Here is a 26,869-nt window from a genome sequence, read left to right on the forward strand (position 1 = left end):
GAAAAATATCAAATTGGCTTCAGCCTTTTCACAGCAATATTAATTGTCAGAAGATTATAGAACATCATTTACAAAGTTCTAAGGGAAAAGAAAATATGTGGTCCAGTGATCCTTTTAGTGTAAAGGTAATAGTCGTATTCTAAAGTGTGGGAAAACTTAGGAAATACCAGCACCCTTGGCCTCCTTTAGAAACAAAGATTCTTGAATGGCAAAGTCTAGCCAACCAAGAGGTGAGTTCAGGTAAAGGAGTAGATTAGAGATGAATATTGAATCTATACATAGAACTAAAACAACTGGAATTATGGGCTCAGAATAGACTGTTAGTAATCTTGACAGTAAAAATTCCAAAATCAATGTTTTTCATATCCTATTTCCTTTATTTTAGGCTGTTTAGGAATAATTTTTAAAAATTTATTTTACTGAGGTATAGTTGATTTACAATGTTGTGTCAGTTTCTGCTGCACAGCAAAGTGACTCAGTTATGTATATACATTCTTTTTCATATTCTTTTCCATTATGGAAAGTAAACTTAAATATAATACATAATACTTTTAAATAGCATGTGTAACATTATCCATTTTTAAAAGACTCTTTTATTTATTATCATGTATCATTTTTATAGAACAATCATTTTTTAAAAGCCCAGCCCCAAAAACTGGGAATGAGAGGGAATAGAGTAGCTAGTGGTACAGTTAGGTTGGAGGGAATGTTTTCCTAAATGTGGGAGCAGTTTTATTATGCTTCTCAGCTCAGGCCCATGAACTTGTAAAAGAGAAGAGGAGAGAAGAATCTGACCAGGGACATACAGACTTGTCAAGCAAAGCTTCTGTCACACACTTGGTGTGTACAAGGACCTGCTGTTTTTCTGGAAAATATCAGGAGAAGCATTCCAGTTGGAGTTATGGGTTACCAGTCTATGCTGCCTTTTCTAGATCTGCCCTCTTTGTTGTAAAGGAGAAACCTTTTCAGAAAAGCTGAATTTTATTAAAACAAAAATGAGATCATGTTATACTATTGTTCTGTAGCTTGTTTTTTTCACTGTATAATGTCTCTTGGAAATCTTTCCATGACAGTCTCTATTTATTTATTTTTAATATATTTATTTATTTTTATTTTTGGCTGCATTGGGTCTTCGTTGCTGCGTGTGGGCTTTCTCTAGTTGCGGCAAGCAGAGGCTACTCTTCGTTGCGGTGCACAGGCTTCTCATTGCGGTGGCTTCTCTTGTTGCGGAGTACAGGCTCTAGGCGTGCGGGCTTCCGTAGTTGTGGCATGCGGGCTCAGTAGTTGTGGCTTGCGGGCTCTAGAGCGCAGGCTCAGTAGTTGTGGTGCACGGGCTTAGTTGCTCCACAGCATGTGGGGTCTTCCTGGACCAGGGCTCGAACCCGTGTCCCCTGCATTGGCAGGTGGATTCTTAACCACTGTGCCACCAGGGAAGCCAGTCTCTTTTTTTAAATACCTGTATATTAGTATTTCATAGTGTGGATATATCATAATTTATGTAGCATTTTGTTTCCAACTTCTATTAAATATTGCTGTTGAGAACATCCTTATATATATCTACAAGATTATAGATGATTTTGCACATATACAACTATTTCTGAGGCTAGATAACTTAGAGCTGGAATTATTTTGTCACAGACTGTGAACATTTTACATTTGTTGGATAATGCCAAATTGACATCCAAAATGGTTATACCAGTAGACTCCCACCAATTGAGATAATCCCTTTCCCTATACCGTCACCAATGAAAAGTGTTATTTCCTTTCATTTTTGTCAATCCTGTGGCCATAAAGTATCTCCTGTTGTAAATTTGCATTTCTTCATATTAGTGAGGCTGAGCATTTTTCATATGCTTATTGGCCATTTCTATTTCTTATGTGAATTGCCCATTCTTATCGTTTGTCACATTTTATTGCCCTTCTTACTGATTTGTAGGAGTTCTTAAATGTTAGAGACCCTTTGTCTGTTATATGTGTAGCAGGTATTTTCTTCCAGACTGCTAATTCTAGAACAAGTTTCAAATTTTGATGTAGTTAAATCCTTCATTTTTTTTCCTTGGTGGTTGCTGGATTTTGAGTCTTGCTTAGGAATGCCCTTCCCACTTTTTAAGATTATGTAGATTTCCACCTAAACCTTGTATAGTTAAGTTTTGTTCGTTTTTATATTTTATGTTTAGCTCTTTAATCCATTCTGAATTAATACATACAAATGATGTGAGGTAGAATCTATAATTTTAGATTTCGTAACAATAATACTTTAGTGTTGATTATTTCCAAGTAAGTAATTCTGGAAAGATACCAGAGATACCTTTTTTTTAAGTATTAACTTCTTAGAAGTAAACACTTCCTTTTGTATGTTCCTATTTGTGAAGCAGCTACATATTGTGAAGTTCATTGTGGGAAAGAGTTGCTGCTTATTAGCATTCTCTTTACTTAAAGCCATTAACTTTTACATCTAATAAATAAATTAATAGAAGCATAAATTTGTCTTTTCCAATTTTTACAGTGCATGACAAGCCGAGCAGATAGATGTCTGATAGCAGTCGGTCCCTGTAGGTATTCTGGTTCATAGTTATGACAGATCTTTTAAAAAGTAGATAATTACTACAGTAATGAAAATACTTCCTGAGAAGGAAGACAGAAGAAGAAAATAGCAAGAGGAGATAGAAATGAAAGAAATAGAAACAAACAATGAAATCACTGAAAAGAGAACAAAAAAGGGAAGGGGAAAAATAAATTAACCTTTTTCTAGTGAAGGGTGGTTTTATGCTATCCCAGACAATCTTTTAAAAATTATCTCAGGCCTTCTAATAATAGCAGTAGTGTGGTTTTGTTGCTTTGTTTATTTGGTTTTTGTCTTATGTTTGGAGGATAAGATGGAGTTCTGCTGTTCTAGCCACTATTTGTGTTGTCTATTTTAATAGGCTATCAAATGTATACTGTTAAATGAGCTTGGGATTCTTGCATTCATGTTTTTCATTATTTCATTTAGGCAATTGAGAATTTTGAACCAGCAACTTAGAGAACGAGAAAAAACTCAAAAGTCATCTGGTTCTCTGGAATGCAACCTTGAATGTAGGTAAAAGAACTTAAGAACTGATGGTAAATTCTTTGTGGCTCTGGAAATGTTGATAAAGAATTGAACTTTCTTAATTACTTTGTGTTAAGTGGACTTTTTGTTAACAATTAACATTAAGAAAGTAAGAATAATACTCATTAAAATTTAAAATAGTGCAGAAACACAAAAATAAGAGATTTGTGCTGTGACTTCCCAATAATACCCCTATTTTTTAAAAATTAACTAATTAATTTATTTATATTTGGCTGCATTCGGTCTTCGTTGCTGCACACAGGCTTTCTCTAGTTGCAGCGAGCAGAGGCTACTCTTCATTGTGGTGCGCGGGCTTCTCATTGCGGTGGCTTCTCTTGTTGCAGAGCACGGGCTCTAGGAGTGCAAGCTTCAGTAGTTGTGGCATGAGGGCTCAGTAGTTGTGGCTCGCGGGCTCTAGAGCACAGGCTCAGTAGTTGTAGCACACGGGCTTAGTTGCTCCACGCCATGTGGGACCTTCCCAGACCAGGGCTCGAACCCGTGTCCCCTGCATTGGCAGGCAGATTCTTAACCACTGCGCCACCAGGGAAGTCCCAATACCTCTATTTTTTTAAAAAAAGACTGTATTTCCTTTCACATATCTCCTGTTCATATATAATTGATTTATTTCATAAATACTGCGTATCTACTAACAGATGGGCACTAATAGAACTATATATGTACTTCTTTTGTGAAAATGAGATTACACTGTATATACTCCTGCAGCTTGTATTTATTCACGTAATATGTAGTAGACATTTTTCTCTGTCAAAATACATAAATATGTTTCTTTCTGTTTAAGAACTGTGTAGATATTCTCTTTATGCAGTTCTGTCATAATGTATTTAAAGTCCCCTGCCGATAGATATCTAGGTACTTTCCCCATTTTCCCAGTAGAAATAATCCTGCAACGAAAATCCTTGTACCTATGTCTCTGAGCACATGTGTGACTGTTTTTGTAGATTATAGCCATAGAATTTACGAGTCAAAGGGTATATACTGTTGCAGTTTTGACAGATATTGCCAAGTTGTCCTTATGGATCATAGAGCTTAAAGTAAAAGAAAAGAAAAGAAAAAAAAACTAATAGTACTAGAGGAAAAGATAAGAACTTTTTTTGTATTCTTAGGAACTTTTCCTAAGCCCAACAAAAACTCACATGCTACAAAGGAAAGATTGATAAAGCATGTCCCAGAAATCTTTTTCATTTCATGCACAACAAAATTATAAATACATTCAAAAAGCATCAACAAATGGGGAAATGTTTTTTGTGTGATATGACCAAGGCTTGATTTTCCTAATATATAAAAATATCTCTTACAAAGAAATTTAAAAAATATGAGCACCCAACAGAACACGCACTTCATAAACGCGTTCACCTTCACCAGAGTAATTTTGGAAAAGATCACTCTGGTTCCATTATGAATAAACCATGGGGATGGGTGGGAGAGAGGAGGCCAAGACGGAAAGTGAGGAGATCAGTGGTTGCCATTCTAAGCAGCCTATCTCTTTTTATTCTCTACCATTTCCCTTCTTGTTGCCTTGAGAGCGTGTATTACTAGTCATCATTACTTGTTTGCTATCAGCTCCATGAGAGCAGGAACCATGTCTCTGTTGTTCACCACTGTATGCCCAGATTCTACTTCACTCAAGGCTGCAACTGTTAAATGAAAGGTGCCATTTTATAGCCATTAGAAAGAATGTGATAGATCGCTGTGCTGATACATAACAATCTTATGGAGGGGGGAAAGGGAAGGTTAGAAACTATGGGTATAGTATGATTCATTTATGCTTAAATATATGTTATATGCAAAAGTATTTTCCAGAAGGATATCAAAGTTAATATTGCTTGCTTCTTGGGGGAGAGTGGAGGTGGGGTGGGAAGGGAGACTTTTCATTGAGAATCATTTGGTATCATTGGTATTTCATGATGTTTGAATTTTTTTTACTTTGTATATATATTATTTTTTTGTTAAAAAAGGTTAAAAAAGATTAATGCCTGAAATATCAATTGGAGAAGAAAGATGTGACTTCTGCCAATCAGTTTTTAAAAATACATTTAGTATTTACATAGAACTGCTCAAGCATATAATGGTTAAGCAAAATCAATAAATTCCAAGCCTTTTCTTTTTAAAAAACAGAGCTTTTCCAGGTTTGTAGTTTTTAAATTAGGGTAATAATTATTTGATCTATTTTGTCTTACAGTGTTTTCTCTTCAGTCATTGAACAAGTCACTGCAAAATCAATTACAGGAGTCACTAAAGAGCCAAGAATTACTACAGAGTAAAAATGAAGAGCTTTTAAAAGTGATACAAAGTCAGAAAGATGAAAACAAAAAATTTGCTGGTATATTTAAAGAGAAAGATCAAACTTTACTTGAAAATAAACAGCAATTTGACATTGAGACAACAAGAATGAAAATTGGTATGTGTTTGAACTACAGTTATGGTCACTTTTTAAAAAGTAATAGGGAAACTAAAACTTTTTTGTTGTTTTAGAATTGGAGGAAGCTTTAGTCAATGTGAAAAGCTCCCGGTTTAAGTTAGAAGCTGCAGAAAAGGAAAATCAGATTTTGGGAATAACATTACGTCAGCGTGATGCTGAGGTGACTCGACTAAGAGAATTAACCAGGTAATATTGACATCATTTGAATAACTTATGCCTTTTGTTAGATGTATTTATAAACTTCAAAATAATTTCGGACCTGCTTTCTTACCCCTACCCTTTTCTCAATGTTTTTGCTAATTTCTAATGATGTTTTCTTCTGTTCCAATTAAGATAAATTCCAAACATGGTTAACTGCTTTTTTTTTTTCCTTTCTTCTTTTATTTTTAAATTTATTTATTTATTTATTTATTTATTTATTTATTATTTTTAGCTGTGTTGGGTCTTCGTTTCTGTGCGAGGGCTTTCTCTAGTTGCGGCGAGCAGGGGCCACTCTTCATTGCGGAGCGTGGGCCTCTCACCATCGCGGCCTCTCTTGTTGCGGAGCACAGGCTCCAGACGCGCAGGCTCAGTAGTTGTGGCTCACGGGCCTAGTTGCTCCGCAGCATGTGGGATCTTCCCAGACCAGGGCTCGAACCCGTGTCCCCTGCATTGGCAGGCAGATTCTCAACCACTGCGCCACCAGGGAAGCCCTAACTGCTTTTTTAAACCATGTGAAAAGGCCTCTGATGAGGAGCTAAAGACTTATTTAGCAAAATGGTTAAGAGCTCTCTGAAGCCAGAGAAACCTGAGTGGAATCCTAGCTCTACCATGTATTAGCTGTATGACTCTGAGCAAGATAGTTAACCTTTCTAAACCTTACCTGTAAAGTGGGGACATGATTAGGGTTGATAGGAGGACTAAGAGATCATTCATGAAAAGCATTTAGCACAGTAAGCCCTCATTCATAAGATCTTGGGTAAGTCATTTAGCCTCTTTGAGCCTCATTCACTTCATCAGTAAAATGAGGGAGTTGGCAGCAACTTCTAAGATCCCTTTATTCCTTAACATGTCTTACATAAATAAAACCACCTCACTCAATTTTTGAATGATATGCACTTATAAAGTTCAGTTTTCTCTTGAGATGGTTGACAAGAATTAGATTTTCTACTAATTTTTTAAATCCTAGAGAAGTCAGTTATTTTAGGCCTGAATATCATCAGATCTGACCATGCCTTTGAATGAAGCTGGAAATTCATAGTTCTAAACATAAAACAATCTTCTTCGTACTTCAAATGAGAAGACCCATTTTGAATTACAAACTTTTTTCCCAACTTTGAACTATAAACTTTTAGGGAAATAGATGAAATATATATATAAATCATAATATATATAATATTAATTTTGTTTTGTAAACATATTTGAAGTGACTTTATAAAAGCTATTGTTAATATAGAAATATCACTTTTTTTCCTCATTCATCTTTCACAGAATAATTTCACTCAAACTTGTATTGAACAGTGAAAAAAACAAAATACACTTCTTGTATCCATGTAGCATTATAATTAATTAGGTTCTAGTCAGAGTTTCTAAAAATTGGTTTATACCACTCTTGTTCAAAGTGAAGTAATTAGGAGAATGTCCCTTCTTATGAAAGTCTTTATAAGGTCTCCAAAGAAAAGCGTCTTCTTTTTCCTGAGGAGTAATTTGGGGTAAAAATTCTGTTGTTTTTAAATATTTATGGTAAAAGAAGCCAATCACAATAAGCCACATATTATATGATTTTATTTCTAAGAAATGTCCAGAATAGGCAAACCCATGGAAACAAAAGGTAGATTAGTAGTTGCCAAGGGCTGGAAGAAGAGGGGAAGAATGGGCATTGACTGCTAATGGGCACAGTTTCTTGTGAGGGTTCTGAAACTAGGTAGAGGTTAGGGTTGTACAACTCTATGAATAGACAAAAAACCCACTAAGTTGTACACTTTAAAAGGGCATATTTTATAGTTTATAAATTATATATCAATACACTTTTTAAGTTAAAAATAACTTTTTTAATACATATATTTTTTTAACATATGTATTAAAGTATATATGGTATATAGTCAGTTTGGAAAAGAAAAACAGGACAGCAAGGTAACATGGTCAGGTTCCGTGAGTGGTTGCTTAGGTGTCACTGGCAGCATCTCCTCATTCTAAGGGGCATGGTTGTCGGCCCCAAGCAGAAGATCTAGCTCCCTGGGGGTTTTCTTCCCTCAATTTCTTCTTCATACTATTAAACCCAGCTCCTTTATGGGCATGACATTAGAAGCTGATGTTATCTTTTATTTATAAAGCACTTGGATTTTTTTCAAAGTCCTCTCTCTATTATTTCATTTGTCCTCATCTATGGAGGGAAGATTTAAATATCTGCATTTTCATGGTTGGGGAAACTGGGGCCATGTAAGTTAAATATTAATAGAGAGTTAATAACGGAGCTGGGACTAGAACTCACATCTCTTAATTCCTAGCCAGGTTTTCTTTCACCCTCATACATGGCGTGGTCTTAACTAAAACAGTTTATTCCTGGTGACGACTCTGTGCCTAATCTAGTCTACGTAAACCTTAGCATTTTTTCCCCGGGGAGATGGATGGATAAATGGATGGATTCATTTGCTTATTCATTTATTCAACAAACATTTATTGTATACTGTGGTCCAAATATATGAGTGTAAAACACACACAAAAATATTTAATCATTTTAGTTGCTAAATAGCCACATCGTTAAGCAAAAAGCTATTCTAGTTCTTCGATGATGTATGAAGGGAAATAACATCTTTTTTTAAGGATAAACTGGACTAAATACTATTTAACATGTGTGGTACATTTGTGAAGAAAATTGATAGCAAAAATGTAAGAACAGTTTTCAGAGTAAGTAATAGTACAGTTATTCTAGAAATTAGCATAAATGGAAGTCCAAAGAAATGAAGGCACATACCTGACTCTCACACCTAGTTGGGACATGAGCTGGACTTCAGCCAAGACTTCAGATTCCCTCTTTAGCCTTGCTTCCTGTTTTGAAAAGGACAGCTTCTCTCTGAGAGAAGATGACCCATTATTAAGAGATTCTTCTGCCTTTTTAAGAAGATACCTTAGTACCTGCTCATACTTCCCAAATAACACACAGTGTGCCTTTTCCAGTGTTTATTAGGAACGAAAATGGATTCGTTTGCCAATTGGAGCCTTTTCTTAACATTTACCCTAACATAGAAACTGAGAAAGGTCATTAATTCTTATATATTATCTGCTTTTAGAAAAGACTGTGTCTAAAATGTTAGATATAGACATTTTGTTCTCCTTTTCTTAAGACTCTCAAGAACTTTGCTGTCAGTTTTTTTCCATTGTTGTTAAGGACCTTTTCTTTTTATGCTGAGCATGAATCCTGCCTCATGACTACTAGTTCACCTATTAGTCAGACTAACTAGACTCTAAATGATTATAGAAACATAGTAGGCAGTCTTAGCACAGTGTCTTATAGTTCTACCACTGCATTTTCTGAAGATTCAGTACTAGCTTCAAAATGCTAAGTATATATACCCACTGATGGCAATTTTTGTTTTGCCCTTTAAGTTAAAGAGCAAAACAACAAAAAAAATGCTCTTGGAGCTCAATTGTCAAAATTCACCCACACTGGCGACTTATGATATGTTTGGTGGTACCCTGTGTAATCCAATTAATTAGGAACATCTCCAGTACTATAGCTGGGCTAACTGTGACCATTTAAATTTTACTTTTGACATTAGAGAGTAAAGCAATGACATCTGACAATACAGATAAATCTTCATGTTCATCTATTCCATATCTTTTCCCTATAGCTATACACCTCAGATAGGTATATATTTTTGTGTGTGTGTTAAATAGTCTCAGAGATTTCACAGAATTTTTTAATGCCTTTCTCAGACTACTGGGGAGGGATAATGGAACTAGAAGTTTCACATACAAGTTCTGAACAGATTTCCTAAACCATTTCTTTCTTCAACCTTCAATAGTTTTGAAATACATCTTTATCACTTTTTAAAGATTTTACTAGAATACATGTTATAAAACCATTAAAATGTGAGGAAAATTAATAATATTTTTCAGTAAATAAGAAGTAAATATTCTTCTAATAGCTTCTGAGAGCATTCTTACAAGTGCTGATAGTTATTTAAATTAGTATATTTTTATAAATAGCCAAGAAAGATCTTTACATTTCTTATTATGAAAGTGTGCCAGTTTTCCAAGCATTAAAAATCAGTGTGTTTAGCTGAGTCTCATATAATAGAAACACACATATAACTACTTTATAGCTATCTAGGTGCTTGTATTGCTTCCTTTTAAATTTTGGCATATTTTTACTTTACTTACAGAGATTTAATTTCAAAGACAATGGTGAGTCACATTTTGTTTACACATGAGAAGCTTAGTGATTGCTATTAATTTCCAGAGATTAAACTCTTATTATATTGTCCCTTCCTTCCTTTCTGTATTGCAGATTTTGTGCACAGCAGAGATAACATTTTTAAGTCTGGAAAGGAACTTCAACATAAGGATTTCCTTACTAAAAATAAATAAAAATAAAAATGGCAGTGTGCAGTCTTGTTGAATTAACTAGTGGATCATTATTCATTACAGCATTTCTTTAAATATACATTTCTATAGCATATTTTTTAATCTTTTAATAGTAGCTCATTAGCTTCTTGAAAGAGGTATGAGGAAAAAGTGGCTGGAGCCATTGCCATTTGAATGGTAATCAGAACTCAAAACATAGCATATTTAAGATAACAGTGAAAGCCAGGTTGGAAAAAAACTATTTTTTTCCTTTTATAGGAAAAGTATCACTCATTCTATATCCAAAGATATAATCACTGCTAACGGTTTCGTATAAAGATTCCTTTTAGTATTTTATTTGGATGTGTGTAACTGTTTTTACAAAAATAATATTGTTATTGTGTTGCTTATGGTCTGATCTTTTAAATTTAACCTGGTATAATGGACATTTTCTTATCAATAAATATTCTTTACAACATGGCTATAGATGGCTCTGATGCAGTAAGACCATAGTTTACCTAAATCAGTCCACAGTATTTGAGGATATTAACCCCATTTATTTTCTATTGTAAATTACATCTTTGTAAATATATCTCTGGGTACAGCCTCTTGGTGAATATCAGCAGGATAAACTTCTAGAAATGCAACTTGGTGGGTCAAAAGGTGTGGGATATACAAACCTTTAAGGCTTCTGATATATTGCTGGTCTGCTCGGAGAGTGTACACTCCCACTAGTAATACCTGCTTCTCCAAGCTTCTCTAACAATGGATATTCTTATTTTCCTATGTTAGCTTGATAGGCCAAAAAAAAAAAAAATCACATTTAAAAAATTTGAATTTCTCTGATAAAAGTTGAACTTTTAAAACATGCTGATTGGCTAATTGTAGTCTTTTAAAATTACCTGTTGATGTTCTTTGTATCTTTTTTTAAAACTGGTGTGTTTCTTTTTCTTATCTGTATTTAAGAGTGTATTATGATTCAATTCAAATAGACTAAAGCCTTGGTATAAAATGGTTTTAATAGGACTACTAATAAAAGCTGCCACGAAATAAAAACCCACTTAGCCTGAAACTGTGCTAGGCACTTTACCCTTATGTTTTACTATTTTATGTTATTTAATGTTCACTCTAATCCTGAAGTAGTTACCTTCATTTTGCAATTGAAGAACTTGAGATTCAGGAAGGTTGAGTGACTTGCCCAAGATCACAGCTAGCAATAGTGTGAAGATATGATTCCATTTCTGTCTGACTTCAAACCCTGTGTGGTTTTCCTTATATCGCACTTTTCCTGGAGCCTAGCTGTTGCTACCTAATTATACTAGATAATTATCTCTAACTATCCTTTTTTTTTTACCCAGCATTATTCCAGCGTCCTTTGCATATATATTTTTAATGGAAAGTAATTTAATTACTAACAGAGTCCACTAACAAATGAGTAGTATATTTACCATTTTGCAATGTTGCTCAAAAATAAAGCATCTCTGTACCTTAAGAGAGAAATTTTTCTGAGCCTCTATTTTTAGATATAATAATAATCGATTTGAGGCAGACCAAGATCTTTTATCATTTCTTATTTTAATTTACTCTTTCCAGAGCATATTTTGTGATTTTGTGCTTTTAGTTGCTTTTTCCTGTATTAAGAGCCAGGTGCTTGCCTCAAATACTTTCTTTTAAAGATGAGGTATATTTAAATAAATGAAAGAAATGGGTACAAAGGAATAATTAGTGTACTAAATTCTTCTTAACAGAACTTTACAGACCAGTATGGCAAAGCTTCTCTCAGATCTTAGTATGGACACTGCTCGCTGCAAGCCTGGGAATAATCTTACGAAATCACTTCTGAACTTTCATGAAAAACAACCTCAACATGACCCAATCCCTGCTCACACTTCCATAATGAGCTATCTAAATAAGTTAGAACCAGTTCACACTATTACTACACGTTCAGAGCCACTTTCTACAATTAACAATGAGGAAAACACAGTGCCAGATAGACCCTATGAAAATGTTCTGCCCTCTAAAGGCCCTCAGCATACTAATGCTAGGAACATGGCAGAAGCATCAGCCCCTGGAATCACTTCTGCCCTTTCAAAACAGGATTCTGATGAGGAGAGTGAAATTACAACTTTAATAGAAGATGAGTGTAATTTGGATAAGACAATTTACATTCCGTTTGCTAGAAGCACTTCTAAAAAGAAATCACCACCATCTAAGAGATTATCGCCCCAGCCACAGATCACTGTTGCTCCACCGCAGACGGTCAGTGGACGTGTTGCTGAAAAAGAAAATAAATCGTGTGCACCTGGAGTTTGTTCCTCTTCCAAAGAGGAAGGAGTTGCACCTGAGAAACTTTCCAGAACAGCCGATATGGAGGACAAGCAACTCCTCAAGAAAATAAAGGAAGCCATTTGCAAGATCCCTCCTGCCGCTGAGGAGCCAGAGGAATTGGCTGCGTGTCATGGCCCCTCCACTTGTCAGAACAGCAGCATTCAAGTGAAAAGTAGTGCAGTCTCTGATGGTAGCTTTTTAAATTCTGATTTAACCTCTGACTGGAGCACGTCTTCTTTTTCAACGTTCACTTCCCGTGATGAACAAGACTTCCGAAATGGCCTTGCAGCACTGGATGCCAACATTGCTAGACTCCAGAAGTCCTTGAGGACTGGTCTTCTGGAGAAGTAAACTCAGAAGAAAAGTTGTTTTTAAGAATAGAACTTGGCTACATTGAATATATATTTTAAATTTCTTTAAAGTTTTATATTAATTATGTGTGAAATAATAAATTGTATGAATAGTAAATTATTGGAATATATTGACACTGGAACTTTTAAAAACAAGTCATCTTAAGAAATTGACATTTGCTAAGAGAAGAAAGATGTGTGTAACTAGGAAAATATTGTAAGTATTGTAAATAATATTTAATTTAGTATTTATCAATTAGAGTTTATTCTTACTCTGCTGGGCTCAGGGTGCAGGTTGGAAGGATTCTCTGGTTATTCTAAAGGGTAATGGGAAGGGAGTCTCTGGGTACAGTTTACTATATTAAAACTAGAGTTTCTTTTCTCTTTCAGGATTCCTGTTTGGTTTTTAATGGCATTGTGTTTTTATGTGGGATGCTCTGTGCTACAGGCTGGTGTTATTGGTGAGACATATAAACATTTATTTTAAGAGAAAAAGTGCCAATATCTCTATTTTAAAAAATCATTGATTGGTCCAAGAAAATATAGATAACATCCTAAGTTAGCATATGGTTTCTTAAAACTTTGGCACTTTATTTTTGTCACAAATGCATTTAAGACCAATAAAAAGTAAAAGACTGATAAAGAAATGCTAACAAAGAAGTTTTAGTTTTGGAAATTTGGTTTTTTAAATAAAGAAGTGTTTGTTTTTTGTCATTATATTTGAACCTGATGGACTTTCAAAAAAATATATTTATTTATTTATTTATTTATTTATTTATTTTGGCTGCGCCGGGTCTTAGTCAAGGCACATGGGATCTTCATTGTGGCATGCGGGATCTTTTAGTTGCAGCACACGGACTCTTTAGTTGTGGCATGTGGACTCTTTTTAGTTGCAGCATGCAAACTCTTAGTTGCGGCATGCAGCCTCTTAGTTGTGGCATGCATGCGGGACCTAGTTCCCCGACCAAGGATCAAACCTGGGCCCCCTGCATTGGGAGCGCGAAGTCTTACCCACTGGACCACCAGGGAAGTCCCTGAACATGATGGATTTTATAAATCTTGCACTGGTTGTAAGTCTGCCTTTCTGGACCAATTTTTTCTTTTTTTCAACACTTTAGCTGAGAACATTCTCTGTTCTATAAATAATATGAATTAAGTTGGTCTGTGCTTCTCTAAACTAGCACTCCCTAACTACTTGGTATCATTTCCTTCCACGTAAACAGCACATTTTAACTCTTAGAAAACTGCGTAGTGTGCTATCACTGATACGTCATACAAGTCACCTCCCTGGTGTCATTGTATTTAGTGCTTGGGCAGGCTTTAGCATTAAAGAGTGTTCTGCTGGTCCCAGAACCTCTTCCTGCTGGTTTTTAAGTGTTGGGGCTCAGATTCTAAAGGGCCCAGATATAGTCTCTTTGACATGTTCAGATTTTATAGAAAGAGATTTCTTAGGTCTAAATATTAAATGAATTCTAAGCTATTTTCACAGAATTGTCCATTAATATTTTTAATTTCTTACTTCCAGTATTCATAAATTAATTCCTTGTTTTATGTGGAGGTAACAGTTCACAACCCTTGAACACATAAGTTCAGAAGTACAGTTCAGAAATACAAAATAATAAAGCAAGGGAGAAAATTTTGTCATCTGTGTATTCCTAAATATTCAGTTGTTATTCATATGCAGAAGTAAATTCTTAAGATTATTATATGATATCCAAGAAGATTGTCCTCTTTTACCCTTAATATAAGATGGGCATCCTTACGTGCAAAGAAACATTTTTAATATTTATGGGTTCAGTTAACTAAGGGTTAATAATTTGATTGAAGAACAAATGAGACTAGAAAAATCCTTGGGGGACCTTTACCAGGAGCTTACTGTTTATTTGATTAAAGACATACACATGGCATAGAAACATGAAAGAATTTGGTTAAATTTTAGGATGGAATATGACCCTAGCAAAATGGATGGAATAGACAGTGAGTTTCATAGAAGTTTAGAGTAGAAAGAAGTCCCAAAATGATAAAGACCTAGAGGAGAAGAAACTTCATTTGGATCTTAAAGAATGTATAGGATTTGAATAATTCTGTAAATATCCTCAAAATGTTAACCCCCTATAAAGTCAGCATCATCAGAATGTGGAGGTTGAGTGGTATATTCGGAGAATGTTAGGTACAGCAACCTGACTAAAATAGAGGGTTGACGTTCCTTTATGATAATGGTAGTAATAGATGATGGTAACACAATTTAGAAGAGCTGGGATCAGACTGTAGAATGTCTTGAGCTCCAGGCTGAAGAAAGACCATATACATTATGAAATCATTGGGTGTAAGGGTATCCTGGGGGAGTTTTTTTTTTTAATTGAGGACCACCAGATGAAACCAGATGTTCTTAAAATTGCATAGAGTAATGGTAAATAAGAAGGATTAGAGGAGCGAGAGGCTAGAGACTACTTAGAAAGCCGTTGCAGTAGTCCAGACATAAATTGATAGGCCTTTAGCAATAAGAGTGAAAAAGGAGAGACAAATGGAAAAGTTTTCAATAGGCTTGGTGACTTAATAGGAAATGAAAGAGAAGGAGAAATCAAAGATGACGCCCAGGTTTTTAATTTGATCAGTTCAAGTCACACTGAGCAAGCACTGTCTAAAATGAAAAATCAAGTTCTTGGTTAAGTTCAAAGTTAACAAATTCCAATGTAAGTCTTGATAACGGTAGTGATAATGGAGAGTGGGCTAAAAAGGAGAGGAAGAGTGCCCATTCTCAGTAGTTCTGATCTTCACACTAGGAGTCGTTGTAACTGCCTCATCATCGTCTCAGTAGGGTCATTCTAGTCCCAAACCCCAGCGCTCTCACAAAACCTTTTCTGATGTCCCAGAATGTGAAAAACATATGGACTGTCCCCTAACCTCTGAAAGGATGAATTCAGTGTCTCCTGATAGGTACTGGCTGTAGAATAGGAATGAACTATTCTCCAGCATTTTGTCACTATTCTATGGTCCTTTCTTGGATCTGTGGAGGTAATGTATGGGTTGTTCATAATGGATTTAGTATTTGTGAATACCATTGAAGATGAAAATTAGAATCTGATTCTATTTGACCAAGCGTAGGGATCCTAGAATCAGGGCTAAAGAAGCCTAAGTAGTACTTGGTGCACATTTTTCTCTTATTCTTGCCACCCTTGGAGTTTAGTGAATTGTCCAGAAATCTTTACTTTTTACTAATGGTGGCATTCATGTCAAGTGCCTTAAAAATAAAGGCCTTCAACCACATAGAAAGTAGGGCAGAATTGCAAAGCCTAGTTAGGTAGAAAGGGCATGCAGCCAAATCACAACTTAAGTGTATCTAGTGCTCATATTGTGGGGCAATCCCTTCAGCTAAAGATTCATTCATCCATTCAATGAATAAATGAAATGAAAGCTCTAATATGTGCCAGGTACTATTCTGGGTTCTGAGAAAACAACAGTGAGAAAGACAGGTATTCTCTACCCTCAAGGAGCTTATGTTACAGTGTGACACAAGCAAAGGATAAGTGCTGTGAAGAAAAAAATGGGGTAAGGTCACAAAGAATGACAGAATTGGTTAACGTTTTAATTATTAGAGTAAGAGGCACCTTCTCAAAAATTATTTTTAGGAGTCTAGAATTTAAGCATTACACTAAAGTTGAATTTGATTTACGAGCTAACACTCCCTTAATCATTTTTAAAATCTGTTAATTCTTGCTTTCCTTCTGCCTAAAATTGCTTAAACAAATGTGTTCTATGACTATATAACTTATATATTGGTGTTTTAGTATATCATGTATAGAGAACTGGGCATATCTTATTTAAAGCAGTTGGCCCGAGTATGACCTCCCAGAGAATTATTATCAGAGATGGTAAGATCTTAGGGACTTCTGAAGGGCTTAAAATTGGTTTTTGAAAGCACTTCTATCTATAAAAGTCTTCTCTCTCACTCTCATACCCGAAGAGGGAATCTGTTTTACAGTGATACCTACTACTGGTAATATCCCAAATGTACCTTTTGCCTGGACCACCCTTTTCCTCAGGCTCCTGACAAATTCTTACTCATTCTTCAAACCCACAGTACCACTTCTGTACCTTGCATATACCTCTACTGATGCATCAGTTTACATTTCAGCCTCTCCTACCCTGTGTACGTAAGAGCAGGGACCAGGATTTATTCATCTTTGACACCCCGTGACACTTGGTACCTATTATATAGTAGGCAGTTAATAACTACTGCTGGACTTAACTAAATCCCTGACAAATGGTCATCGAGGCTTCAGTTAATTTCCTCCTGGTGTGGGCAAGTTCATGCAATAGCTTGTTATAGCTTTATTACATACATCTAAGCTCCTAGCGTTAGCCTCCTTGTAACTTTTATTCTTTATACCTATTATTAACTTCTGAAGCAAAATTCACTTGTTTAGAAAACAGTTGCACACTACTGCTTGTGCTGTGGAGAAGCCACAGATTCCTAGATCTTTAGGAGGGGAGATAGGGCAGAAACTTAAACTGTCACCAGTGCAAGGATAATTTAGAAATATGGAAATTGAAAACAAAAATATTAAAGACGTTTGCTCAAGGCCCCACAGCTAACACCTTGAACCAGATATTGTGATTCTCAGTCTACTTTCTTCACTATGCTGTCTCGTTGATATCAGGTGAATCTCATGACCACTTGAACCCCTGGGGCCCCAAATCTGTCACCAGAATCTAGCTGTATGCCATTCTCTCTCTACTAGCATTGTCTAATAATAAAGGAATTCCTTCTGTAATTTATCATGAGGATTAGATAAGTAAAAATGCTTTGCAAACTGTCAGTGGTAAATAGTTGTTAATGATCACTAATTATATATAGTTGGTCTACATGTATATGTGCGTGTACTGTGCTAGACACTTAAGGTTTCATTTTTGCTTTATGAAAGACACACAGTGTTCTTAAATTCTCTGTTTAGCATGTGGCATAATGCTAGTAAAAATTTTCCCACTTGGCCATTTCCATCAAAAGTCATTATCTAAACTTGCTTTTAAAGTGGATGGAGAAAGTTACATGAGTTTTCTCCCATCAACACTGGCATTCACAGTGAGTTCGGACATTTCCAGGACCCCAGCAATATCTTCTGTTCAGCTGGAGAGTAAGAGGGCTCATTTTCCATGGAGATCTCAAGTAGACATGCAGAAGTATCACAGACTATCCAGCAGGAAAATGTGGTCCCCTTTGGAGCTGGAGACTGACACATTTGTTCAAATCTAAAACAAGGAATGAAGTCCACTGCCCAGTAGGGAGCACACAGCCAAGGTACATATTTTCACCCCACCATCCTTTCCAGATTATTCTGCACTTGGCTGTGAGCTCTAGCCCCAGAATGGGGTTGGAGGCCAGAATCAAGTATTTTAGAAGTCAGCAGCTCCAAAACAAGCAGAACAGATCCTTTTGGAGGGTAGTAGTTTGTGGTTTGGCAAGAAGAAAGGAGTAAAGGAAAAATAAAATTTGAAATCCAGAGCCTCAATGGATGGAGAGAAAATTAATCTTTTTTCTTTTTCTTTGTTTTAGGTCAATACTATCAGACTTGCTGTCTTAGGATAGGGAGATAGATTGGTGGAAGATGGTACACAAACTAGAACAAGCCAATAAATTTTTGAGTAAGTAGGTCTTCACCATTTAGAGCAGTGACCCATATGCCACCACTCCACCCTTCCCCTGCCACAGAGCTAATGATCATTTTTTTCACCAGAGACTCAGACCACTTGTCATCACCTCTTCCCTCCCCACCACCCCAACTGGTCTAAAAATCCATCTGGTCAGATTTCTGTAATGATGGATGACTAACACATAAGGCAGCTCCTCTTGTCCCCTAACTTACCCAGAAAGAGTATGAGAATTTAAATTGTCGTTTTGTATCTCTGGCCAAAGTTTGAGAAAAGGTCATGATAGATCATTGATGAATGTAAGACACTTGAAAAGGCAATGATATTTAAGTCTATGGGAAAGTTCATTTTAATAATGGTGCATTAGAAGAGAATGAGCCCTGGATTGGGAGTCAGGTGACCAAGTGAGTCTGTCTTCATAGTCTTTGTGACCTTCAACCATTTATAATTTATTAGCTCTCTGGTGTGTGCCACACTGAATATTTAAACACAAGACAAAGTGTGCCTCTGAGGGACCTAGAGCCCGAGGACCTGAAAAATGAGGAAATATGATCTCAAAGACTCTCTCCAGCTCAAAATGCTACAACTTCCAAGGAGATGGTTTGCAACACCAAAGGAACTAGACACATAGTGCTGATGGACACTCACACCATGTTGGTGTCATATAGAATTTTAGCTTTGGATTGCTGTTCTTTCTCTTTTCCTCTAATACTCATCTCTTAGGTGCCCTCATATTTATTTTTCTTCTAGATGATACTTTTAAAGAGTATCTTTGTGTGGTGACTTTCTGAGGACTTGAATATTTTTATGTCACCCTCACATTTAAACTATAGTTTCCATTGGATTTCAATGTGAAGATGGAAGTGTAAAGTTGTCCTTTCCCCCCTTCTTTTGTAGAAATCAAAAACAAGAGAAGTACAAATGCCATTTGTGGGGAAAACTAGGAGGCAGCTCTAAAACCAAGCCACAGATGAGCTAGAAGAACTGCCAAAAGCAGTAGTTATCAAGCAGGGTACATGTGATAGGAAACAGAGAGGGGATACCATGGGTTCCAGGTAGCAGAAAGAGCTAGCAGAGTACACTTCTTAGTGATGAACAGCTCACCCAGAGGGAAGCGTTGTAAATCCTTAGTTTATGACATGGAAAGAAGTTCCATAAGCTTTATGTTGGGGGAAAAATATAGATGCCTATTGCCATGTAGAGAAGTAACGCTAAACAAATCACTTCACAAAACTGAAGATTAAGGAAAATTCCAACCCTTCTTATACACAAGCATTCTGCAAATAGCTGATCCAGGAAAACCTTCCTTATCTGCTTCAAAAAAAAATCAGTCATCAAGAAGGACCAGCAGAGGATCTATACTAGAATATTTTTAGGAAAAAAAGAGAAAAGAAACAGAAAAATAAAACTGTAAATTAAAAACCTTATCAAGGACATCCCTGGTGGCACAGTGGTTAAGAATCTGCCTGCCAATGCAAGGAACATGGGTTCGATCCCCGGTCCAGGAAGATCCCACATGCCACAGAGCAACTAAACCCGTGCACCACAACTACTCAGCCTGTGCTCTAGAGCCCGCGAGCACAACTACTGAGCCCGCCTGCCACAACTGCTGAAACCCACCCGCCTAGAGCCCATGCTCCACAACAAGAGAAGCCACCACAATGAGAAGCCCGTGCACCACGAGGAAGAGTAGTCCCTGCTTGCCGCAACTAGAGAAATCCCGCATGCAGCAACGAAGACCCAATGCAGCCAAAAATAAATTTAAAAATAAATAACTAAATAAATAAAAACACTTATCAAAAAAAGTTGCCATAAAGTTTTGACTAAATATTTGGCCATGAACCTTTTTTTTTTTTAATTTTTTAACTTTAAAAATTTTTTTTGGCTGTGCCAGGTCTTAGTTGCAGCACATGGGATCTTTAGTTGCAGCATGTGGGATCCAGTTCCCTGACCAGGGATCGAACCCGGGCCTCCTGCATTGGGAGCACAGAGTCGTAACTGCTGGACCACCAGTGAAGTCTCTGGCCATGAACTTTTAAAACTGATTTTAACGAATATTTATTCAAATCAAGAATATTGAACAGAGAAGCAAAAAATTAGGGACAAGGCGATGAGACAGCAGGAGGAAACGAAGCAGAAGCTGGCAGAGTTCAGGAAAGAAATGGAAGGAAAAAATTAAGCCACCTTAGAAATGAAGGCAAAACTGACAGTAGGATGAGGGAATATCAGCTTTAAAAACATAGTGGTTTTGATATGAAATCCTAGGTTCAAACTTGTTTTCCTTCAGCACTTTGCACATTACACTGTTGCCTTCTGGCTCCCAGTGGCTATGAGGAAGACTGTCATGGACCAGAGCCTTGTTGCTTTCAAGGTGACATAATTTTTCTCTCTGGAAGCCTTTAAAATGTTCTCTGGCTTTGATGATCTTAAATTTCACTCCAATGAATATGACAGTGTTTTGTTTCTGTTTTTAATGTCTCCTGTTAGTGCTCTATGAGCTCTTTAAATCAGTGATCGTACATCTTTTTCTAATTCTGGAAAATTCTCAGTCATTATTTCTTCAAATATTTCCTTGTAATTTGTTTTTCTCTCCACTTTGGTTCCTATTAAGCTTCTACTTCAAACCTATGTGTCGCTTAACTTTTATTTTGACCAAATAATGTACATATGTAAGATCATATCATGCTTGCTTTTTTTCATCAACATTCATTCTACACCTCCTATTCCCATATTACCCCCTTTCATATTCCCTAGCCACACACCTGTAACCTATATTCACAACCAATATTTTCTCCATGCTCATAAAATCCTACATGGATCCTTGTATTTATAGAAATTTCAGGGAGTTGATCATTGTTTTGCAAAAATGGGTCATAAGATACTCATTTTTCTGTATTTTTATTTTCTCACACTTAGAAGTACCTATGAAAATCCCTCTAGATGACTAGTATGTCATTTATATGGATCTAATTCATTCTTTTAATATTCTATGATATGGAGATGTAATACTACAATTTATTCAATAATTTGGATCAGTTGTATATAACAGAAACTAGTTATTTTAAGTAGAAAGTGATTTAATGTAGGAAATTTGGGACTTAGTAAATCGTTAGCGGGACCCAAATAGCAGGCTCTAGGCTGGGCCTCCAAGGATGACTCCCACAAGGGTCCCAAAGAACCTGCCCCCCCAAGGGAACTACAACATCCATACAGTCAGGAAGTTGCTGTCCCACCTGCAGGTTCCAGAATCATGCCACCCTACCTGCAACTTGGGGGGTTAGGAAGCTACCACCAGAACTTTTGATTCCAGACCCATACTGCGTCTGTCAGAGCTGCACTAGTACATCTGACTGGTGAAATTAAATCACAATCTAGAACACTAGCTTCAAGGCAGTCTGGGAACCATGTCTTTAGTTTTTCAGCCTCTGCAAAATAGAAAGACACACAAGAAAAGGGTTAACTAGAGGGAGAGTGGACCAGTCTACCAAATCTGCTGTAGACTGTAGATGGCTGTAGATTGGGTTCCCCTATGAACAGTTTCACAGTAAACATACCTGTATTGTGGCTTTGTGGATTTCTACTTCTATTCCTGAGGAATAGGGTCCCAGGAGTAGAATTTCTGGGACAAAGGATATATGTATTTTAAAAAATAGATCTTGCCAAATTGCCTTCTGAAAAGGTTGTAACACTTTACATTTCTGCCAGCCCTGTGTGAGAATTGCCTTCATGCATACCACGCAGTCAGCAATAGGAACGACGGCTTGGTGTGTTTGTGTGTGTGTGTGTGTGTGTGTGTGTTTGCTTTTTATTGTGGAGAATTTCAAACATGCACAAAGTAGGCAGATAATATAATGAATTATCATGTTCCTATCTGGCAGCCTCAACCGCCATCTGCCATGGCTGATTCTGTCCCTACTTCCCCCTGTTTTATGTTATTTTAAAGCAAATTCCAGATGCCGTATTATTTCATTTATAAATATAAGGATAAATGTATGTCTAAAAGATAAAATCACACAATATTATTATAACATCTAAAAAATTAACAATAATTATTCATTAAATATTCAGCCAGTGTTTACATTTTATTTGAGTAAGGATTCAAATAAGGCCCACAAATTGCAACGGATTAAAATGTTTTATGTGTCGTTTAATTTATAGTCTCTCCCTCCATCTTTTTGTTCCTTACAATTTATTTGTTAAAAGAACTCGGTTGTCAGTGCCGTGAAGTTTCTTGCAGTCTGAATTTTGTAGGTTGCATCCCTATGTTGTAGTGGAATGTTATCCTAGTGATTTCCTGTGAATTGGTAGTGGAATCTAGAGGCTTGGTCAAATTCAGGTTTGACCTTTATGACAAGAATAATTCATAGATGGTGTCTGTTCCTCCACTGGGACTCACATAATGTCTGGTTGTCTCTCCCTTTGTGATGTTAGCAACCACTGATTGTCAATATCCAGATCCATTAGGGTTGCAAAATGATGACCGTCCAACTCTATCCTTTTTCATTTGTGACACAGAATACATCTATAAAGAAAAACTTCCTCCCATCTGCTATTTGGTTACCCAACAGTTCATTTACATAAGATAAGAAAAATGCTTAATTCTTTCCAGTTACCAGTTTTCAAAATAATGAATTGGTTCCCTAGTATCCTTCAGTGGTGAATTGTTTTTTAGTATCACTATGAATTCATGGATTAAATTTATTGATGTGTTTTAATCCACTGTTGTTATGACTCTTATTGATACTTAAACTGTCCCACATTTGATCAGTGGAAGCTTTGCTATGGCTGTTTTTGTGTTTGCCAGTGTGATGGGTGTCAAGCAATTTTATGTTACTTTCATTTTTATTTCCCTGATTTCTACCATATGAATGAATTTGACCATATTCATGTGTTTGTTGGGCCTTTTGGCTTTACTCACTAGTGAATTGTTTATTTGTATCCTTTGCACAATTTTCTATTCCCATTGTTGGTTTTGTCTTATCAGTTTTTAAGGGTGCTTTGTGTAGAAAGTAATCCTTTGTGAGAATATAGTAGCACAAACATTTTTCCAGACATATTGATTGCAACTAACTGTCTTAGTTGCCAAATCAAAAAAAAAAAAAATTATTTGTATATGGTCAAATATGCTTGCCTTTTATTTTATAGTTTCTTAGTTCTTGGTAAGGAAAGTCTCCCCAAACCATAGATTGTACATATAATCTCGTAGGCAGTTTTCTTCAAGTTTAAAAATATTTTTCTTTTACATTAAACTCTTTAATCCATTTGTAGTTTACTTTTGAATTTAGTATAATATAGTAGTCCGTTTTTATTTTCGTTCAGATGGGTAGCCCGTTATGCCTGCACTTTAAAAAAAAAGAATTCATCTTTTTCCCATTGAACTACCAGTTTGGCACACAAACAATAGCCACTGTAATGTAATTATCAATTATTTATTCTGTTCCACAAATACATTTTTATACACCCTTACTAATGCCATATTGATTTGAATACATAAACTTTATAGTACAACTGATATCTTAGTAAGCCCCTGTACATACCCACTCTGTCTTTTCTTACATTTTTTTTTTTTTTTTTTTTTTTACATTTTTATAGTTGTGTTAACTATTCTTTGGCATTCTTTTTCTATTGAATTTTAGAATCATTTTATCTAATTCCAAGAAAAACCTTGTTAGAATTCTAATTGGAACTACATTAAATTTATATATTAAAATTTGTAGAATTAACAGTTTTTTATTGTCTTTCCTTCTAGGAACATGATATGACTTTCAATTTATTAAAATCCTATTTTGTGTCTTTTAATAGTTTTTTCCCTCGGTTTGTTTCAATATAGATCTTGAGTCTATCTTGTTAAATTTATTTATAGTATTTAGAATTTTTGTCACTAACATGATTTGAATGGATTTTTATTAGCAGCATGAAGATTATAAAGGCAAAAGAAAGAACTTTTTAGACAGACTGTCCAGTCACTGGAACTTGTAATTGAATTAAAAGCTCCTTCTCATATTATCAGGAAGGAAAGGTGGATATGCATCTCTCTAAGATCATTTACATAAGGTCTTGCTAAGAGGTTGGGGGAGGGAACCAGATGATTCCTGGAAGACCCACAAAGAAGGGGAATCTGGAATGTTGCTGTTTTAGCCAACATCCTAATGTCAGCCCTCATGTGAGGGCTCTTGACTTAATTAGCCAGTTTTTCTAGTGGGTACACAGACGGGTAGGAGACCATTATAAAACATGCTGGGATAATCTAGGGCAAAAATTTCCCAAGGAAGGTTTTCTTCTGTTTGTTCTTTTCCTCTTAGAAATGCCATTTTGCTGTTATGATGTAGTCTGATTGTTTTGGTTTTGCAATGAATACCTTTTTGTCGTTGTTTATTTCCACAGATAAATAATTACAATAAATGTACTCCTTCATTCACTTCGTGTATTCACAAATAATGGAAAGAATTCTAGCCCACTGGAGGCCAGAGTTAATATGCTTTGCAGTGCATCTTCTCATTCAAGTTTCAAAACAACACCATGAAGTAGACAGGGTTTATTTCGTTTGTATCTCATTTTTTAACAATTAGGAAATTAAGGCCCAGAAGAATTTACTTGTCCAAGGTCACACAAGTAGTTAATGACAAGGCTTCCTTGCAAACCAAGTGGCTGACTCAGAAGATCTTACCACTAAACTATACTCCCTTCACACAACAAATTTGAGGTGGAAATATATGACTTATTCTCTAACCTCCATTTCTACTTCTGAAAAACAAAGGATTTTTAATAGATGATATCATCTGGCCATAGATTCTCATTATGCAGAAAACTGAGTTTACGGAGTTTATAAATCAACAGTCTTACATACAAACACCCCCAAGTTTGCTTTGCAATACATAGATTTCTCAGCCATGATTTTCATGTGCTCATTTTGTCCTTAAATGTGGTCTTTGCTATACTGGGTTTTTATAGCACTTCCCTCTATGGTTTCTAAGATAAACCCCTACAGTGTGTCTGTGGGGGAGGAGGAGCAAATAGAGACCCTATAGGTTATTAGCAGTAGAATGTGAGGAAGAATGATAGAACATGAAATGACAGAATGTGATCACTTGAGTTCTTATTTGTCCATTTAAACTGTCGTTGCTATTCTTTCAGACTATATAAAACAGTGGATTTAAGTGTTCTGCAAAGTTTTACACAAAAGCTCAATACATGAAATAGAGAAAAGCAGAGCTGCTCTGGACAAGGAACGGGTGGGGGTCTGGGGACCTGGCCCCAATTCCCACTCCATTCCCCCCGTCACCTCCTTGGAATCTGGGGATTCTGCAGCTTGAAATCATTGATTTAGAACTTAAACTTGTTTCTAACATTATAATAACCATAGGAACTTTACAATAACATTTTGAACTAAATTTTAGAATTATTATTATAATAAATGATCTAATAAAATAGCCCTTTCCTAAAAGATGCCCAAGAAATTCTCAAGAGAGGAGACTTGTGGGATTGCAGGGTACAGCTATGGGGGAGATGACAGTTACTTTTTACTTTCTACCTTCTATAGTGTTCTTTTCTTCCTTCCTTTATTTTTTTTTTTGCAATTATGTGTGACTTTAATGGTTAAAAAATTAAACATTTTTTTCTGTAATTTGGAATTTTATTTTCTTTAATGGCTTTGTAGTCAAATATTTTCCCTCAAAGATAAGCTTTTCAACTATGTAATGATAATGCATGACAAAATAGGATTTAAAGTACAGAAAATCAATTTACAGTAAATACTTAGAGAAATAAATCCACAAACGCATTATGGAGTTCAGTGTATTTTTTCATATGTTAATACCTCTGGTCGAGGCACTAGTCTTTTTAGAAATCATTAGCCAAACAAAAGCACTGTTAGTTAATTTACAAATTGTTCTTTCTGCTGTGAATTCTATCTAAGCTATAATAGTTCTCAGCTCTGATCTCACATCAGAATTACTGGGGAATTAAAAAAAAAAATCATTCCCCAAGCCCCACTCCAGACCAACTGAATCAATTTCTGTGGGTGGCACCCCAGCATAAGTATTTTTAAAAAGCTCCACAGGTGGGTCCAACTTGCAGCCAGACTTCAGAACCAGCAAGTCTTTAACCTTAATCCACTAATGCTGATCTAGGTGGGTTTAATGAATTCATAAACTAAGGTGAGCTATTTAATATTTGACACTTGTCAGAGATTAATAAATTATATTTTACCTTCTCTTTTTTCCCTTTCTTTCTCCTTTGGTTTCCTAATAAGGGCCCAGCCAGAAGAGGACCAGGCCAGAGAAGGGATCCAAAGACAGGAAGGAAGTGCAGAGGATGTGCACAGACAGATGGAGGCCAGGACTTGCAGATTAAACTTCCTAGGAAGGCAGTAAAAATAAATGGAAACCCCATCCCCATCAAGCAAAGGAATATTTTCTACAACTAGTGTCTTGCTGTGGGGCAATGGGGCTAACTTGCATTATTTCA

The 26,869-nt window shown here is 35.9% G+C and overlaps 1 protein-coding gene across 6 annotated transcripts in view; it reads left to right on the forward strand.

The window, feature by feature from the left end:
- CCDC14 (coiled-coil domain containing 14) overlaps positions 1-23,958 on the forward strand; it is a 56,552-nt gene extending 32,594 nt beyond the window's left edge. For 3 of the 6 annotated variants that reach the window (XM_082460952.1, XM_082460951.1, XM_082460953.1), the window contains 4 exons: positions 2,993-3,075; positions 5,292-5,510; positions 5,585-5,717; positions 11,825-13,471. In XM_082460952.1, coding sequence (XP_082317078.1) covers positions 2,993-3,075; positions 5,292-5,510; positions 5,585-5,717; positions 11,825-12,755 — 1,366 coding nt within the window. In that variant the 3' untranslated portion in view covers positions 12,756-13,471. Of the gene's footprint in view, positions 1-2,992; positions 3,080-5,291; positions 5,511-5,584; positions 5,718-11,824; positions 13,472-20,297 lie in introns of those variants that run through there. The other 3 variants (XR_014263362.1, XR_014263363.1, XM_082460954.1) reach the window with 3 other exon arrangements.
- The last annotated feature ends 2,911 nt before the right edge of the window (positions 23,959-26,869 follow it).

The sequence above is a fragment of the Balaenoptera physalus genome, assembly GCF_965194825.1.
Source record: "Balaenoptera physalus genome assembly, chromosome: 4".
Lineage (NCBI taxonomy): Eukaryota > Metazoa > Chordata > Mammalia > Artiodactyla > Balaenopteridae > Balaenoptera > Balaenoptera physalus.